Source organism: Micropterus salmoides, unplaced genomic scaffold (assembly GCF_014851395.1).
Source record: "Micropterus salmoides isolate LMB-PRFRI ecotype aquatic unplaced genomic scaffold, ASM1485139v1 Ms_hic_scaffold_19, whole genome shotgun sequence".
Taxonomy (NCBI): Eukaryota; Metazoa; Chordata; class Actinopteri; order Centrarchiformes; family Centrarchidae; genus Micropterus; species Micropterus salmoides.
In genome coordinates, this window is record NW_024041039.1 from 13,464,887 (window position 1) to 13,484,406 (window position 19,520).

The 19,520-nt window shown below is 40.4% G+C and overlaps 1 protein-coding gene across 3 annotated transcripts in view; it reads left to right on the forward strand.

Annotated features, from left to right (window-relative positions):
• Positions 1 to 4,244: 4,244 nt before the first annotated feature.
• stxbp6 (syntaxin binding protein 6 (amisyn)) overlaps positions 4,245 to 19,520 on the forward strand; it is a 66,647-nt gene continuing 51,371 nt past the window's right edge. Inside the window, exons 1-3 of one of the 3 annotated variants that reach the window (XM_038728549.1) lie at positions 4,245 to 4,527; positions 5,834 to 5,877; positions 17,282 to 17,502. In XM_038728549.1, the coding sequence (XP_038584477.1) occupies positions 17,349 to 17,502 (154 nt within the window). In that variant the 5' untranslated portion in view covers positions 4,245 to 4,527; positions 5,834 to 5,877; positions 17,282 to 17,348. The remainder of the gene's footprint in view (positions 4,528 to 5,833; positions 5,878 to 17,281; positions 17,503 to 19,520) is intronic. The other 2 variants (XM_038728548.1, XM_038728550.1) reach the window with 2 other exon arrangements.

A 19,520-nucleotide genomic window follows, 5' to 3' on the forward strand; every position in this document is an offset into this window, starting at 1 on the left:
CAGCAGTGCCTGAAAGGTCATATGGATAATTTCTATAATTGGACAGATCATCTGGACGAATCAGAATAAGCCTTTTGACAGTCACTGTTTGAGAATGACTAATTGTAGGACAATAAAATGGAATACAGATATGATTATATAGCATAATACTAATAGTGGTTCTGAAGTGTTAAAAAAGTAAAAGTGTTAGGGTCAGGGAAGGAGAAAGACAAAAAAGTAAGAAAATGTCATATCTGTATCATGCCATACGTTGGGTTCTGGTGCATCCAATGTGATCAGTCAGGGGCCACATGTGAGAGCTATTCTATCAGGCACTAGGAGGTAAAATCAATACCAGATCGGGGTCTAAATATTTTTATTTTACACATACTATTATCAGAGTGGATTGTTACATTTGACCTGGATCGGTAATGTGAAATGTGCAGCAAAGAGTACACGCACACACTTCACAACTTCCTCACTTGACAAGTGAAACCTAAACAAGATGTTTCAGACACCCCCTCTTCATATAAACACACAGTCCACCTCCCTGAATGTGGCGAGTTCCACAAAGTTACCAAGAACCAAAAAAACAACAGGAAACAACTCTGAAAATCACTGCACTGTTTGATATCCTTGGAACAAAGACATAAAATCTCAAATGAAAGCATGCAACAACTCACACACACAGGCACGCTGTTTGAAGTTATGTATGCTTGCCGGCTTGGCCACAATGAGACATGTTTTTCTCTCTAGTGAGCTCTCGTGTAGCTCTGAATCCAGGGTCTGATGTGTGTGTTTAATTACTCACACTGTGAAGAGTAAACAACAAACCACATGAATTCGGTATTTGATTAGTGCAGCAGACAGAAAAGAAATAAAAAATAGAGAGTATGTAGGGGATTGTGTGAGTGTAAAGCAGTCAGCTGGCCATGTGGGGAGATGAGAAGTTGGAGCAAAGGGTCCCGTGCACCGTTCCATTCCTCTATCGTCAGATCACCATGTTTACCCTACTCACCACGGGAACTGAGGCACCTCGTTTTCTCTAATCCAGCCAGCCTGCACAGCTCCTCGTCTAACGTCACCGGCTGGAAGGATGTTTATGTTTTCCAGTACTTTTGGGAGGAGGGATAGATGGTGTGTAGAGAGAGGAAGGGGGGAAAGGGATGAGGCCTAGGGAGAAGGCGTGCCAGGTAAAGCTCTGACAGTTGCTTCTGTCTCCTGTGGGATTTCTTTTGATCGAAAAAGTACTGATTTTACTCAAGGAGAGGGAGCGTGGTCACTGTTTCACATCTCAGCCCCGTGGATACTTTAGTGGGTCCATCATTACAAGCTCATATTTTGTGGACGGTCTTTACTCAAGCCCACACATGCTAAATTCCAAGGAATGATGCCAAAAACATCCGGATATACGATAAGTGATGCAGAAGGCATTTATAATTTCCCCTTTTATTTAAAAGGGGCAGCCATAAAAAGAGGCATCTTGGATATAAAAAGTAGTCACCCTGTAAGTATGACATATGTCATCCTGGTTTAAAATGTGTATAAAATGATGCACAAGTCATTGAATCTTTTCATATTGATGTAGTGGTGCAGAGAGAAATTTAACTTAGATTTGACTAGTACTCTTAGTATATTAGTGACGAAGCCCTGCAACAAGCAGGCACAGAACACGTTATCAAACAGATTTTCCATCCTTAATGGAAAATCTATGGGGAATAGATTTTAGAAACATTAGTTTTAAGTGGATACACTGCACTCAGGTCAGTGAAGCACATTTGCTCCAGAAAATTACTCAAAACTAAATAAATAACTCCTTCTAAATTCCACTAAACACACTCTGCAATTTTGGTATGGTGCTGAATAAAAGTAAGACAGTAATTAGTATTGCTTTGTAAAAGGGAGTCCACACTAGTCTGTGAGTACTGTAGTATATTTTAGCAAAATTCACCAGAATAGTGGCGCTTGGTTAATGTTCCATCTCCACAGATTCCAGTCCTATAACACATCGCGGAAACTTCCAGCCATGTGAGTAAAACCTGAAGGATGTTTCAGTCTCTGTGGCGTGTCGTGCATCCAAATGCTAACCTCAGGATTGAATTGAGCAATGAGCAGTGTTAAGCTTTCAACATATGTGTTGGGCAAACATTCTTCAGACTGTTACTGAGACTGGTAGTTTCATACAAAAAAGAAAAACCCTTGACTTTGGTTCTAGTGTTTTGCCTCTTTCATCAGAGCAAATCAGCGGCCAGTCTTTCCCTGGAGAGACTCAGCTGCCTGAATTCCCGAACTCACCAGCAGGAAACAGCTAATGCCCTTTTAACCCTCTCTGCTTGTGTGCGTCTGTGTGGTTGCATGTGTGTGTGTATACATCAGTTTTCCCCCTCTGGCCACTGCCTATTTTTCCCTCAACCTGGAAAACGTGACTCATTACAGTGAAAGTGTTTGCTCACGTAGGGGAGCACAGAAGAGCAGTTTAGTATTTGTAATGTGTCAAAGTCTAGAAAGCGTAGCAGTGAATCCAACACCTTCTTGTTGCTGTCCCAATGGCCTTGCAGCCATAGCAGTAAGACATTCCCCATCCAGATAATAATTTACACTCAACAGAAGAGCCTGTGTAAATCAAAGTGTCTGAAGGTATGCGTAAAAATTTGTCTCAGAAGACTCATCAAACATTTTCAAATCTAAAATCTTGAAATGAACTATTTCCACATGCTGTACCAGATGGTTGAGCAGCATGCTGTAGTGAGGAATCACAAAGCCAGACAAACGGTAATATGATCCCAAGGAAGCTTTAAGGGCTGGAGGAATAAGGAACATTCATATTTGATTATTGGTGTGCCAACTGCCAAGTATCAGCAAGCTTTTTTGTGGGCTGCATAGATTATGGAGTAATTGAGTAATTTGTCTAGGAGCTGTAGCTGGTATAAATTGTATTCAAAAGTGAAAAAATGACATTAATAAAGCTCTTATGTGCTTACAAATACACCTTACAGGGACTTCAGTGTTGCAGCATGTTAGAACAAAAATGCAAACCAGATAAACTGTTTTCAATGAATTCAGAAACATTTATATTTCATTATAGAAGGGTGTATGTACGCCACAAGTGGATTTGTTTATCCTTTATCATGCATTTAATATCATGGCTTTCTCAACTGACCCACAGACATCTGCTAGAGTACAACTGGTCCTCTGCTTGCTATGACAAATAATGATGGCTTAAATGCTCATCATTTCCCTCTGCAACATGTTAATGATCAGCTGCAAAGACCCAGAGGCAAAGAAACAGAAGCGCATAAAACTTGAACTATCTCAGATGAGGCAACGTTGTCCAAGTCTGGTCAAAATGAAGACAGAGCTTATAAAAGAAGCCAAATCTACCAGGAGAGGAGTTAAAAGCTATGTAGGGAGTTTGGGTGACTCACAACCAACCAGCCAAGTTAAACATTAGACACACACACACACACAGTTTCACTGCCTCTGTGTGTGTGAATTCCCTGGGAACAGATTTCTGTTGGCATGGCCCTAATAACAAAAGATGGTAGTCACCAGCTGCCGGCTGTTTGGGACAGTCCTGAACATTGACACCTCCCACACATCCAGCAGTGAGCTATTGGAAAAGATTCAAGTAGTGTCAACTTGTCTAAACAAGCAATTCAAAGCGGTGAAGCTACTTTTTAATGGTGAACTTGGGGAATGCCCTACTGTTCATTAAGTCATCTTGTGGTACGCCTACTATAATCTGACATATTTAAGGTTTGATTCACAGAGACTACTTAAAACAGCCCAATGTCTAATATTCCCACAGGATGTGAAAGTGTCACGGTTAATATAAGTCTAGTAACTTACCAGTTAGCAAACAGAATTTTTCAGCTTCCTATTCTTATCATGTGCCTATTGGAAGTTGCTGCTGTCATGTGGCTTATGTGATGTTTGTATGGTGTATTTTTTATAAAGACAATAGTCAAGTTAGCTTAAATCATCTGGAAACAAATAGCCTCTTTAAGTAAGTTTGAGTTTTGATCCTAAAAACCCTAATCAGGCTGCTATTAATTAAACGTCATAGATGGAAAATTGTGCTATGATAAACTTTACTATAGCAGCCCAGAAACATCAATTCAAAGCCTTCATTTACCATTTAGCTTGGGGGCTTCTTCTTCGTCCCTTCGCACTTCAAAGAGACTCCCAAACCGTGCAGATGTGAAATGCTTGCTACGTGGTGGTGTGACACCGTACGTGATTGGCGGGAGGGTTTGTGTGTCTGGGAACCTGCTACTGGTTTCCCAGTCCACACACACATACACACGCTCAGCCGCAGTCAGACAGATCGTCTCTCCGCCGAAACGGCAGCAGGAAAAGCAAACTCTCCGCTAAGAAACTGGCAACAACTGTCGCAGAAGAGGTCGACGCGATGTCACACACGACATGCTACGGTTTAGCCTAAGAAGACAGCTAACAATAAGGAAGAGACTGCTGAAAGTGGATGAACTGTGACAGCAGCTGGAGAAATTTTGTGGACTGCACGTGGAAAGCTACGCTGAAACATAGGTAAGTAACGTTAACTCCAGACTGTACTTTAGAAAATTGAATGTACGCTTTGATGTATTCTTAATGGGAAAAGTTTAATTGATGTTTCGTACTCACGTAAGAAGCGTTGTTTTCACGCTGTTGATTAACGGTTGGCAACTATACTGCGTCAACAACCTTTCAGCCACTTTGCAGTAGAATCAGAACAAGTGCACGCGCGTGTTTAGCTCATTAACTCTTCGTGCACGTGCAGTTGTTGTACTATAAAACTTAACGTAGCTTAGCGTCCTTATTTTAAGATTTTATGAACTGTTTGGTGGTGCGGTTCGTGTTCAGGTGAACCGCGCATCCTTGTTGAGCCGTGGCCATGGTGTGTTGAAAAGAAAAGTAACGTATACTAAAGCCTTAAATCGTGTAATATTTGATCAGAACAAGTTTGGCCCCCGTCCTGTATATGACTTGGAAGTGCAAATATTCCAGTGAAATTCCTGTAAGCCCAGACAAGTGAATGTGGGTGTTGTCCAACTTGAGCTGATGACTGTTATGATTGTAAGCTGCGCTTCTGTATCATCAAGCTGTTCTCATAAAGAAACATGACACACATATGATCAATAGTAACCTCATCATAATAAAATCCTTACTTAATGTCTCAAAATATGATGGGCACATTTTAAAGCTCTAGAAATGGTGTTAATAAACCGTATGGTAATCATCATTGATGCTGCTGTTTTCTCCAGAAAAAATAATCAATATACAAGAAATCTTAAATGTTAAACACACCATTTGGATCATCACTGGCAGTTGATTTTCTCTAAGTTTAACAGCACTTAGCAGTCATATAACCAGGCTGGAAACAGGGTTTTGCTGCTGTGTTTGGTGTGGTCTGCTTACTTGTGCTAAAACAGAACTGTCCTGAGATATGCTACCGGCCCCCAAACAAGCAAATTGCAAATTAATGTTCTCAGGTAAATCCCTGGCATTTCAAAAGTGTCATCTTTTTGGAAACATGCTTGTTTTGGCTGAATGGGATGGTGTGTTTTTGACATTATTCAAAGGATCCTTGGAAATATTTGAGTATCAACAAATATTGGAGGCTCAAATCTTTACAGTGTGAAGTCCTGTACTTTGTCCTGCACCACATTTACATTTCTTTTACTAACTTGATTTTTATTTATTGTACATTTTTCTCTGAATTTTTATGCTCCAAATATGGTTGGGCTGGCCCTTTGCCAAATCCAATGATAGAAAAAAAGCTTGTTGTATTTAAATACCAGTATCTCTGAAGAGCAATTAACCACATGTCTCCACCGCTGTGTCTCTGTGACAGGTTGGGACCATGGGACCTAGAAGGCCGCTTGACTCAGATTAGCTGTGAGCCTCTTGACCCTACCCTTGTGCCCCCCAATGGCATTAACTAACCAACTTTCATTAAAATCTTGCTTCTTCCTATGCATGATGTCAGAACCTAATTTGCTCTGGCACGCTATAAAAGATAAGCTTACAGGCCTACCTTTCCCCATACTTCACTGTCCAATTACAGTCAGCATAATTTAAACTGTCGAGCTGGCTCCCTCCTTGTGTGTCCACCATCTCTGCTTGTTCTGTTGCCAGAGAGGACAGATATCCTTGAAGGCAGACTTAAAGACATGAAGAGCTGTGTTTCTTTAGTGGATCATGTAATGAAAAGAGGAACAAAAACCAGCATGTCTATGTTTCTGAAAAAAATAGTAGAAGTAGTTAAGTTAGGCACATTGCTGGCAGTTTACCTCAGAACGTTTACAGATTTAGCTCCAATTATATTATCTAAATATTTTAATCTGGCACATTGCTGTTGCTTTTAGCTTATCCTTATGCAAACCAATTGTACATTCACTTTTGTATGCCTCAAGCCATGGCCCCAGTATATAATTGAGTCATTGTGGTAATGATTGCTGCAGTTGTATTCTATTTGTGAGTGCTCTATGTTTGCTTTTCTGCTGTTTACCCACCACTGTTCAGCCCCTCCCAAATGTTTTATTGCCATAAGGTGTTGGGCTATAATGGATGAGCTCATTTGGGGGCCTAGCATGTCATTCACTGATTCATGGTTAGCCCATGCCTCCCTGGCACTACTTAATGGATGGATTGGTCCTTCCATATCATTGCTTTTTGGAGGGAAGAGAGTAAGGTCCTATTAAGCCTGCTTCTGTGATGGAGAGCTATTATTAGGGCCCGAGCATGAAACATGCAAGGTCCCTATTGGAACTGAAGGGATTTTTTTTTCTGTAAAGTAATCTTATTTTTGGGGGCCTAGACATTCTCAAACTCAACAAACTTTGCACAAAGATCAGGCAACACAAAAAATTTTGTATTTTATGGGTCTCGCACATGGCTGTGGCAAAGTCGCTCGGTAGCATCCCCCTACAGAGCAGCCCCTGGCCGAAATTTCACGTAAATGAATGAAATTTCGGTTGCACATGTATCATGTCCAGATGCACAAAAAAGCCTCTTGAAGCAATACCCCACTCGCCACAGGAAGCCATTTTAGATTTAATGGTCATTTTTGGCAATTTACACACTTCATACTTTAACAAACTCCCCCTAGAGAATTAATCCGACGGACTTCAAATTTTCACTGTGTGGTCTAAACCCATTGACGAGTAAAAGTTGTACAAATGGTGAGTTTTCGTCCACAAGCGTACCCGTGGCGTGGCGTCCAAAATCAAGCGCCACCGGCTGGCAACAAGAAATTTCTTACTCTACGATGGACTACTGCTAGCAGGTTGGCTATATCAACTTCAACTTTAGGCACATTTCACCTACATACACGAAATTTCTGGTCACATGTATCATGTCCAAATGTCATGGCCATTTTGAATTTTATGGTAATTTTTGGATGATTTACACATTCCATACATACAAAGAATTCCTCCTGGAGAATTAGTCCTACTGACTTCAGATTTTCACTGTCTAGTCTAATCCCACTGACGCTTAAAAGTTGTAAATGGTGAGTTTTCGAGTAAAGGCATGCCCATGGCGCGGCGTCCAAAATCGAAGATTTGCCATGAAAGAGGAAGTTCTTGTAACATAAGTGTACATGCTCACATCTGCACCAGACTTTACATGCTTGATAACAGTCACGCCTCAAACACATCTACATGCCAATATTCACTTATAGTCGTAGCGCCAAGTGCTATGTAGCGCCATAAAGGGGACACAGGAAGTGATGATTAACACTTTTGTGCAGTGCGCGTGGCACAGCCACATCGGCAGAACTCTAGAATCTGCAACGCAGCTGCCTCACATCTCGACGCGCTACACGTGCGGGGGGCCCACCTAACGCTGCTTACAGCTTTAATTTTATGATCTCCATAAGTTTATAACATAAAATAGATATAAGAAGGATGTACAGTATGTATTCTTTTGTACATTGTCATTTACATTTTGTTCCTAAGTATACAATGTACATTGTTCAATTCAATTTTATTTATATAGCGCCAAATCACAACAACAGTTATCTCACAGCGCTTTTCATAAAAGAGCAGGTCTAGACCGTACTCTGATGTTATTTAGCCCAACAATTCCCACCAAGAGCAAGCACTAGGCGACAGAGGCAAGGAAAAACCTCCTTGTTGTCTTACAAATTTAGTCAGTTCCAGTCAGAAGTTTAGATGCAAAATACAACGTACATTAAAAACAGAAATGGCTGTGGCAGGATGAAACAATAGAACAATGATATTATGAGAAGGATCTTAAGCCAACAATTATTTTCATCCTCTCTCCTCTCGTGCTCCTCATCAAAAGTGTTCCCCTCTTAAAGAGCATTTCATAAAAATTGCTGTAATGCTCCCACGGGAATAAAGTGGCCTGGAAATAACAGCAGTGCCATCTCAGAATAGCCAATTATTGGTGCTTACATGGGTCACCCCATTCATTATCTGAAAAATCTGTTTCATCCCTATGCTGGGCACAAACTTTTCAACTGTGCGAAGCCTAGAATCTCTGTACTGTTTAAAAAGACAACCTTCTTTCCTAGAATTGATTGTCTTGTCAAAGTTGTCACACATAGAATAAACTGTTTAGTTCAGGCTTGGAGTTACACATGAAAAGACTCTTCATTTGGATTTGGTTGTGAGGAATCTTAGATGCCCTGCTGTCTCCAAAACATAAACAAGATCAAGTGACTGTTCACCTGAGTGTGCTAAAAGAAAGCTTTAGGAGAGGAAACCGCTCAGAAACCAGGGTATCTGCGTGTCAACAGAAAAGAGAACAAAACTAGATGCTGAATTTGGAAAACAAATGTGGCAGCACTGCTTGTCATTTCTGTTGGGAGAGTTAACTCAGAGATAACTTTAAAGTAAGCACTGCTTCAGCCCTGTGTACTTGTTTCCAAACCCTGTCTTTATGTACTACAACAGCATAGCAGATTTGACTAAATCAAGCATATTTGAAGATGTCCAAATGTCTGAAAAGATGGCAGAAAAACTTTGTTAATGAATTTTGCTTTTGCCTTTCGGTTAAAAACGTGGACAGCTAAATTAGGCCTGAAGTCTTAGCCAGCTTGTTGTACCCTTGTGCTTGCTTTGTACTTAACAAAAAATTGCAACTGCTGTTCTATTGTGCACTCTGTGAGAGAGAGAGAGAGAGAGAGAGAGCATTTTTTTAATATATTTTTTAATACACACACTTACCGTTTTATTTATTTGAATGTTTTATATATATATTTTTACGCTTACTGTTTTATTTATTTATTTTATTTTCATTTTTAATATTTCTTTTTTGTTCTTTTTTTTAAACACAAACACACATACGCTTTGATTACTTTACGCTTTAATTGTTTAATGAAATGTATGGGGCTGATTGTTCTTATGTTGTGTATATATGATGCTTTGGCAATGTTGTTATTACATTCATGCCAATAAAGGAGAGAGAGAGAGAGAGAGAGCTGTTCCATTCCCAAGTACCGTTTTGGAGTAGTGAATTGTAGAAACACTGCAAAAATGAATTTCATGTCTTGTCTTATGAAAGAGACAGTTTTTCCTCAGCATGAACTGGAATGTGTAGTTGTAAAACATAATAATTCTTGGTGTTATTGGCCCTTATTGACCCACATGATGCTGAAATGTGTTTACAGTGCATGTCAAGAGTTTTGTCTGTTATTAGTGGTTAGATTCTGCACTAACGTAGGATTAGATTTTGATACTTCAGTCTGGCATTGATACAAAACCAGCAGGTTGGACACAGCGTAATCTGTCAATTATTTTATGAGAGGTAACATTCACCATCTGTTCATGTGGCGATGTTGGATACCGCTCATTCAAAGTGACACTGTTGAGTGAAGTCATTCCCTAAAGATGTAGTCTATGAAGATGTGTGCACTGTGGGAGGTTTTTCTGTAAAAATCAAGGCCTTGTACAGAGCCATGAGCCTACATGAAAAACATGCATGAGAGGCTGCAGATGAGGCAAGGTGTTTTATTTCTTTCATATATCTTTGGGAGTGCAGTGTTGGATGAAAGAAACTGAATGTCAGTCAAATGTGAGTGGGAGGAGTTGATACAGGGTATGAATTTCTTCTAGAGGAGCATTATATTATCTATTTTCGTTGGTTATCTTGCCAAATATCATTATGTTCCAAATTTTACAATGGGATTCCATCGTACTTATTCAGCTAAGGTTTTGTCTACACTCCAGCTGCAAGTGATGTCTCGAACAGCGCTTTCGCTTTCCCTCTTGATCTCTGCTGTTGATAGATGGAGTGTAATTGTTGCCGTGTTACTTGGATGCAGAAAATGCTTGTTTACACAACAGTGTACCTGTATGCGTTTGCTGAAATGTTTAGACTGCTCTTTAGATTATTAGTTACATAAGTTATAGCTCCAACTCAGTGGTGGGTACTGCTATGTGACAATAATATTCATTGCAGATTAATTTGTTTATTTTCTTGTTTAATTGATGAGTGGTTTGGTCTATAAAATGTCAGAAAATGGTTTAAAAAAAAAAAAAAAAAAGGCGATCAGTGTTTCCCAAAGCCCAAGATGGCATCCTCGAATGTCTTGCCCACAATCCAAAGATTTTAGTTTACTGTAATAGAGGAAACCGGAAAATAATCACAATTAAGAAGCTGGAAGCTGGAGAATTTACTTTCGTTTTCCTTTAAAAAATTGATTATCAAAACAGTTGCCGATCCTTTTTATTAATTGTTAACTAATCGATTAATCATTGCAGCGCTATGCATGCACACATACATTTTTGCCTAACCCCTGCCCTTACCTTAACCTTAATAAAAACAAATTATTTTCTCATTCTTACGGTCCAAAGCTAATTGGTACTGTCAAAGACATGGCACGCACACACATACACACAGATCCTACATTGTCACTGTCGCACTAGGCTTGAGTTGTCCTTCAGTCTGCCTTAGCTCACTAGTCCACACCCATACTGCAGAGCACTACCTCATATCTAAGAATTGATTTCTGATGGCTAACTATCTAAATGATGATCACACCAGCTGCCAGCATTTTAATTATGTGAGCAGCAGAGTAAATATACTTGGTAATTCCTTCCTAGATGGATTTCTTAGCCTGTGCCAGCTGAAAGTTTGGCTTTGAGTTTTCATGTCTCCAAAGGAAATTAAAGTCTTCAGTTCACTGTGATAAGGCCCATGTCATCCACCTGTCTTTTAGGCCCCTTACCTCAGCTTCTGTAGCTTCTGCTACTGTGGCAGGTTCCTGGGCTTGTGAACACAAGCTGGAGCTGCGTTGATACTAACAGAAGTGGCTGTGCAGCTAAATCAAAGACCCCACTCCAATGAGGTCCCAGGAGAGCTGTGAGCACTGACTGAACACATTTCACATTAATACACTGAGCAAGTGTATTAATGTGGGGAGGGGCAAGGGAATGAGCGGAACAGTGCTGCCATTTTGACTGCTTGACAATACACAGCCTGCAGTTAATGAACTGTTTATGAAAGGAGCTCTGCTTGGAAATGGGGTGATAAGCAGCCGTGAAATATATGTACGTCGTTTTCACTGCCACAGCAGCTCTTTGGCTCCATCCGATACAACTGCTCAGCCCTTCACTGTGAGCATTGCATAAGACTGCTCAAAGTCAAACCAGAAGCACTGCATTCTAGCTGGCTACATTTCACTGCCTTAAGGCTCCTGTCTGCCTCCTCCTCCTCTTCCTCCTCCTTGTTTTCTTCCTCGCATCCCCCATTCGCCTATCTCTCCTTCTCGTCATGCTTCAGTGGGCCACCTGAGGCAGGGGGGGATATGCGCTTCCCTTTGCCTGGTGACAGCTTGCAGGGAGATGTGGGCAGCCTTCTCAGCTGGAGGAAGTGGGGGAGAGAAGCTACAGATTAGGGCTTCCACAGAGAGGACCTCTGCTGGGCTGATTTGCTACTAGAGAGCGACAAAATCAGTGACTGTTAACAAATAACCTTGATTTTCTTTTTTTTTTTTTATTCATTATACCATCCAGAAATTGAGAAAGGGAGGGGAACTTAAGGATGGAAACCGAGGAGGAAGGTGTGAGCTCACTTGGGGAAGTTACTGTGGCTGTGTAAATGAGTATGAATTCAGATGTGTACAATATGTACACTCACCTAAAGGATTATTAGGAACACCATACTAATACTGTTTGACCCCCTTTCGCCTTCAGAACTGCCTTAATTCTACGTGGCATTGATTCAACAAGGTTTATTCTTTAGAAATGTTGGCCCATATTGATAGGATAGCATCTTGCAGTTGATGGAGATTTGTGGGATGCACATCCAGGGCACAAAGCTCCCATTCCACCACATCCCAAAGATGCTCTATTGGGTTGAGATCTGGTGACTGTGGGGGCCATTTTAGTACAGTGAACTCATTGTCATGTTCAAGAAACCAATTTGAAATGATTCAAGCTTTGTGACATGGTGCAATATCCTGCTGGAAGTAGCCATCAGAGGATGGGTACGTGGCAGCCATAAAGGGATGGACATGGTCAGAAACAATGCTCAGGTAGGCCGTGGTATTTAAACGATGCCCAATTGGCACTAAGGAGTCTAAAGTGTGCCAAGAAAACATCCCCCACACCATTACACCACCACCACCACCCTTCACAGTGGTAACAAGGCATGATGGATCCATGTTCTCATTCTGTTTACGCCAAATTCTGACTCTACCATCTGAATGTCTCAACAGAAATCGAGACTCATCAGACCAGGCAACATTTTTCCAGTCCAGTGGAGATGAGTGGTACCTGGTGGGGTCTTCTGCTGTTGTAGCCCATCCGCCTCAAGGTTGTGCGTGTTGTGGCTCCACAAATGCTTTGCTGCATACCTCGGTTGTAACGAGTGGTTATTTCAGTCAAAGTTGCTCTTCTATCAGCTTGAATCATTCAGCCCATTCTCCTCTGACCTCTAGCATCAACAAGGCATTTTCGCCCACAGGACTGCGCATACTGGATGTATTTCCCTTTTCACACCATTCTTTGTAAACCCTAGAAATGGTTGTGCGTGAAAATCCCAGTAACTGAGCAGATTGTGAAATACTCAGACCGGCCCGTCTGGCACCAACAACCATGCCACGCCAAAATTGCTTAAATCACTTTTCTTTCCCATTCTGACATTCAGTTTAGAGTTCAGGAGATTGTCTTGACCAGGACCACACCCCTAAATGCATTGAAGCAACTGCCATGTGCTTGGTTGATTAGATAATTGCATTAATGAGAAATTGAACAGGTGTTCCTAATAATCCTTTAGGTGAGTGTATGTGTAGCAACAATTGTGCAGTTGTTTAATCCCTCAGCAAGGAAAAATAAAATCAGAATCAGAAATAAACAGCAGTTTAATTGTTTGCTATATTCAGAGGACATGATGTAAAAGTCTTTTGAGTGCTGTACTGTTTGTGCACTTTGAGTTTGGACTAGCACAGCACAGGTCTTGCAGTCTTTATCAGAGCTCAGAATGACATGCACACACAGCTCACAGTTTTGCAAATCCTTTACATGGTGCCTGGCTCGCTTAAACGGCCCAGAGTGAATGAGCTTTCTTGCTTCTGACAGAGGGTTGAGTGCAAAACAACTTTGTGCGTTTGACCGAGGGTCATTTTCATAGGGGAGTTGGGGTCAGTTTTCTTGCCGAAGTGTCGGGACGTTTAACATCTTTTAAATTCCAATGAAAAGAATATTTATTAGCCTCTCTAATTACTCTCCACAACATCTTGGCCCAGGTTTTTGTTTACTGTGAAGTCTTGCCTTGCTGAAAGAGCAGGGAGAAAGGGAGACAGAGGCTATTCAGTGCGATCGTAAAACTGATGTAGACAGAAACAAGTGCACAAAACAAAGGTTGTAAATGTAGAACTAATGCAGCAAGCCTTTTACATGTCTGTCTGGGTCTTTTATACAAGATGTACACAATAACTTCATCTAATATATAATGCAGTATAATACAGTGGGCTTGCAGTACATTCTACCTTTTTAAAATCTATAATGTATTCAAGATTTAACTCCTTTTCTTAACCTCCTATACACATTACACATGTTATCCTTGCCTGTAATGCAATTCAGTATGAAACCACCATTAAATGCTGTCTCAGAAATTACCATATAGCTGAAACACTCAATTTGAACAATAACTTCATGGAAGTCATACTTACAGCAGTGCTATTTAATAGATTGTATTATATTGTAGCCATGGTATTGTGTCCAAAGCTTCTATGTTCAACTGCTGTTGAAGCGTTCCTTCTGGCCTGACGTAATCCTTCAGTCAACAATGGCAGCCTTTCAGTCACTAAATTTGGGGGTGGAAAATTTGGCATGTGCACTTTTCGCTATACATGTAAACCTCTTACTCCTGCAGGTTTTGCTTTTATAATGATCAGTGAATGAAACCTTGACTCCACTTGCTTCTCCGCGGCTGCTGAGCACTCATTTTAAAGCATGCTGCAACTTTGTGGTCTGAGGTTTATTAGCAAGCCAGTTTGATAAAGGAATTGTTTTGCAGTCTGGCTTGCTTTGCCTGACAGTAGAGTAATTCAACAACTGGTTGAGGCTGACAGATAGATTGATTTGTCAGTGTGGCCTGTGCGGTGTGTGATTGTGAATGCTTGTGTGCGTCAAGTGAATGCGTGTGGCTGAGAAAATGATTAAGCTCCATAGTCCTCATAAGAGCATTTGGACCTAATTAACCCACTTCTTTATGACTGTATCTTGCACAGTTAGGCCAACTAAGCACAGTTATACTCTCTTGTGGTATATTCCCAGTCACTAAGAAATAAATTCAGTAGTAGACATTGGCTGGTAATAATAGAAACATGATTGCTGTTCTGTATCAGTGAGACTTACCAGTACTCTTAACACCTTCAGCTAAAGTCACTTCATCTCTGTGAATGGCAGTGCTTCCAAGGAGAACATTGGCAAAGCATTTAGGGAGGTGGAGCATGAAGATTGGCTGCAACACAGAGAAATGCAACCATTCTCCCTCTGTCATTGCAGTACAGTGTACAAATTCAGATTGGTTCTGTGTGTACTTCTGGAGACAGAGCGAAGTGATTGGCCCAATGGCTGAGACAAATTTTTTGCAAATTTTAACTTTTCTTTAACAGAAATATCTCTGCTCAACCCCTGTCACTTAACCCTCACTGGGTTTATCTTTATACAAGGGTTGAATAGGTTTCCAATGAATGAAGCCTTAGCTTGACTTCTAACTATTCCCCTCGCCAATATCCACATCAGTAAATCCACAGGGCTGATTACAGAAACAAGAGTTGTTGATGAGAGAAAGAGAGGGAGGTTAAGAGACTGTATGGCTCCACACTCTGCTTGCCTGACTGCCCCCAACATTACTCCCCAGAACTTTCTCACGGGAGTAGTCCAAAGTGATTTAAACGTGCATGCAGTTAATAGGAAGCAACAATCATACTCATCTATTCCCAAATATTACCAACAATTACCTTATTGCATTACTGTAAATATGAGCTGTAAATGCATCAACCTGTAAATACTGTAAATATTCCTTCCATTTTTTTAAATCAACTAACCATGTAAATTACTGCTTTACATAGGAAGTTAAATTATTGCATGCTAATTATTAAAATATTTACATTTTATCAATAAATTGCATTTAGGCTAGTATAGGTGGATTCACCCAAATGAAAAAAAAATGCATTTTCTCAATTATCTCTAGTGCCCTAGATTAGGGCTGAACGATTTTGGAAAATAATCTAATTGCAATTTTTTTTTAAAACCAATATTGCGATTTAATATGCGATTCATTTTTAAGCTCTTTACCTTCTGTATTACTCAAAAAGGACAAGAAATAAATCAAGTGTAGACTATTGGATGACCAACACAATATTAGATAGATTAAACATACACTGTTCTTTCTTGTAGGCCAGGCTGGTGTTATGATGAAATTAGGTGATGCATGAATTATTATTATGAGCAATGGCGGAGAAGAAGTATCAAATTATAATAATATGAGAAAGATAAATTGAGAGCCAAGTCATGGCATTAAATAATATGATATCATATCATCAGGTCGGTCTACCTACAGAACACCACCGTATATTCACCACAGTATATTGTACAGTAAGCGCTCAATACGAAACCCACAGTTCAACCACCTCAGTTCAAATCTCCTAGGAGTCCGTCTCTCAATAAAAAAAACTCAAAAAATACTCAGTTTGAGGTTCAGTTAAAAAGTTGGCCAACGAAAATAAAACCAAGTGACGCCTCTCGTGTTTAATAGACAAGCTTAGTAATTCTCCGACAACACTGGAGTTCTCCACTCCCGCATGCTGGTAAGCAAATTTCCACTGGTCAACGGAGTTGAGTGTGAGTTTGGTTTGAAAGGCCGTTTCACAGATATTTTCTGAGCTGACTGGTGGCTGCGTGTGTGACGATCGCCACAATACCCTTACCTTACTACACACGTCTTTCTGTTGTGCATTTTTCCTGTCCGCCAAAGTCGCGGATGGCAAACACCACCAATTTACCAAGTTTCTGTAGTGTAAGCTTCTGTCAAGCCTAAGGCCATTGTACAACAAGACGTCAAGGTACAGCGTAACGTGCGAAGTTGATGCTTCCTCTGCGGACTGGTTAACTCTTGTGTGTCATGTGACCAGAGTGTAATCGCAGCATTTGCGATTAGAAAATCTCATTTTATAATATCACGATAATATCGCAAATGCCTTAGTTTAGATAATCCACAGAACACACTGTCAGCAGTTTTAATTAGACAAAAGCATTGTATATCTCAACACACACACAGATAAAACCCTAGTATCTGGATTCAAGTGAGAAAGTATGTCTATGAAGATTCTCAGTCATCCAGGTCATAGTTATCCAACGAAGGTTAAAATCAAGGGCAACTGGACTTGGTTGAAGATACTGGAAGACGTTTCGTCCCTCATCCAAAGGACTTCTTCAGTTCTGACTGACTGGCAGGGAAACTCAGCTATTTAACCTCAGTGGGGTCGTTGGCCCGGGTCATCGATACTGCTTGGTTGTTAGGGTTCCTTGTTGCTGTGACGACAGTCGTTACAGTCGTTAAGACTACCTGTGGCCAAGACTGAACGACCATCGTTGGTATCTTCACCTGAGGCCAATAGGTTATGTTTGTCTTCCAGTATCTTCAACCAAGTCCAGTTGCCCTTGATTTTAACCTTCGTTGGATAAGTGAGAAAGTATGTGTTTTTTTTGTCTTTTAGGAGTTTGGAGAGGGAAACTCTAGTGTACTGTAAATAGTTAGCCTGGTCCGCCTTTTCGGTTTAATTTCATTTTCATTTTCCTTAATTTCTCCTCCTCTTCAGTAAAGAGTGGATCTCGGCCTCTCCACTTTAACTGTTCACCAGCTGCTCACTCCTGCCTACTTCAGAGATGAGTGCCAAGTCCGCCATCAACAAGGAGGTCTTCATACCACATGATGAGAAGATGCTTGCCGCTGTGCAGGTAAAGAGGAGGACCAAGAAGAAGATCCCCTTCCTGGCCACTGGTGGTCAGGGTGACTACATGACCTTCATCTGCCTCTCAGGTCAGAGGACAAATGTAAATCTCTTCTCCTCTCCTCTCCTCTCCTCTCCCCTCTCTCCTTTCTGTGTTGATTGGGCTGTTGCAACACAAAGTATAATTTCAACACTTCTCCTTTTAATTCTCCCTAATGTTCACATTGATGAGCATGTTTACATTTACTCTGCTAATGGGATGACACGCAAAATCAATTTATTGCTTTTTTAAAATGGATCAGATTTACGCTCAAATTGAATAATTATTTCACCAGATATTGATTAAATGATTTTGTTTTCTTTCTCTGTTTGAACGTTTGCTGAGATATTGCATGTTAATTGAATTAGCCATGGATATTATTCATGAGGAGAATAGCTGGAGAGTATTTATTTTATTGCCAGCAGAACTGCTTATGAAGATCAATGACATTTCTTAATCCTTCCAATTGAATGTGTATTAAACTCTGCTTTGGCAACAGCAGATCACATCATTAAAGGTTCAAAGTTAGTTATTGGTGACTGGGAGGAATTTAGAGTATATCAGTATAGCACAAATGTCAGTGCAGTCTCTCTGTGCGGGATTTAAATTCATGGTTGCCTACCAGTAATATAGCTACTCAACACTGAGCTTGTGTGTTTACACTCTCAGGGACAAGCGCATAAAAGCCAACTGTGTCGAGCGCGAATCCAAATTAACAACAAGTTTCTGGAAACGGACACTGTTTTTCTTAAGGGTTTATGATGAGTCATTTCTCCTTTAATGTGGAAATGAGTTTGGTTGATATTCACTTGTATTGCCAGTCTCATCACGTCCCCAGCAGCAGCCTTCACCTCCGTGCCCTGTTTGAGCTCTGCTGCGCCAAAATCTATTAAAGTTACTGGTCTCCAGTCTCGTAGCTTCTTTTGAATTTTTTAAATAATGATTACCACATAATACATGATATTATAAGGATAGATTAGAGATTTGACTTCAGTGGAAAGCTGCTGGTTTGAATCTCAAATGTGGCTTTGAACACTGGGCAACAGTCCTGCCTTCTTTATTATTATTTGATTCTGTATTTGTTTGCTTTTTAATGTGTCTTTGTAATGTTGACATTGAGTCTACTCTTTTCACCATTACCTCTATCATTGAATACACAAAGCATTTTTCACATAATTACATATCAACACTGGCGAAGGGCATCCTGAAGACTGTAGAGAGAGGAATAGTTTGCAGAGTATCCATGCATGAACATAGAGGACCTATGTGTGTCCCTGTGTTAGAAGGCATGCCAGCAACACACCACATCCACCATACCAGGTTTTTATTATCGATTAATCCAAAAATTTATTCTCTATGTAAGTACTTTTCCAGGGCCCAAAGATACATATTTCGTCTAATCAACAGTTCAGAAATCCAATTTACAGTGATATGAAACAGAGCAAAGCAGTAAATTCTCCCATTCGAGAAGTTGGCCTTATCAATTGTTTGGCCTTTTTGCTTAAAAAAAGATTTTATTTATTATCAAATTTGTTGGTGATAAGGGACCCTGGGCCTGGGGTTTAAGGCCCAGACCATGAATCACAATGTCCTTGGTTTGTGTCTGGCCCGGGACTTTTGTTGGATGTCACTCCCATCTCTCTCTGCTTATTTCCTGGCATCAGTCTACTGTTGACTTATTAATCAAAAAACTTAAAAAAAAAAATGTTATGGCACTCAACTAATTGATTAATCAAGTAGTTTGTTCATCGCTAGTTTGACTCTCACCTCATCATCACATACTGTAGCTAAATTGGATGAACGAAATCAAAATCACATAAAAAACAAGTTGATTCATCTGAGTATACCTCATTCTTTATTTGGTAATTGCACACTTAACCTAAGATTGTCTCAGTGAGACTGCTCATTCTTTAACACTTAGATTGTAGCGATGAAGGGTGTGTGTGTCAGTGTAACCTCGACAGAGAGACAGTACGACTGGGTCCGTCTTAAAACCATGGTGATGCCACTTTAAACTGCCTTAAAGTTGGAGGATTTATACCCCCAGGTTACTACATCACCTGGTTG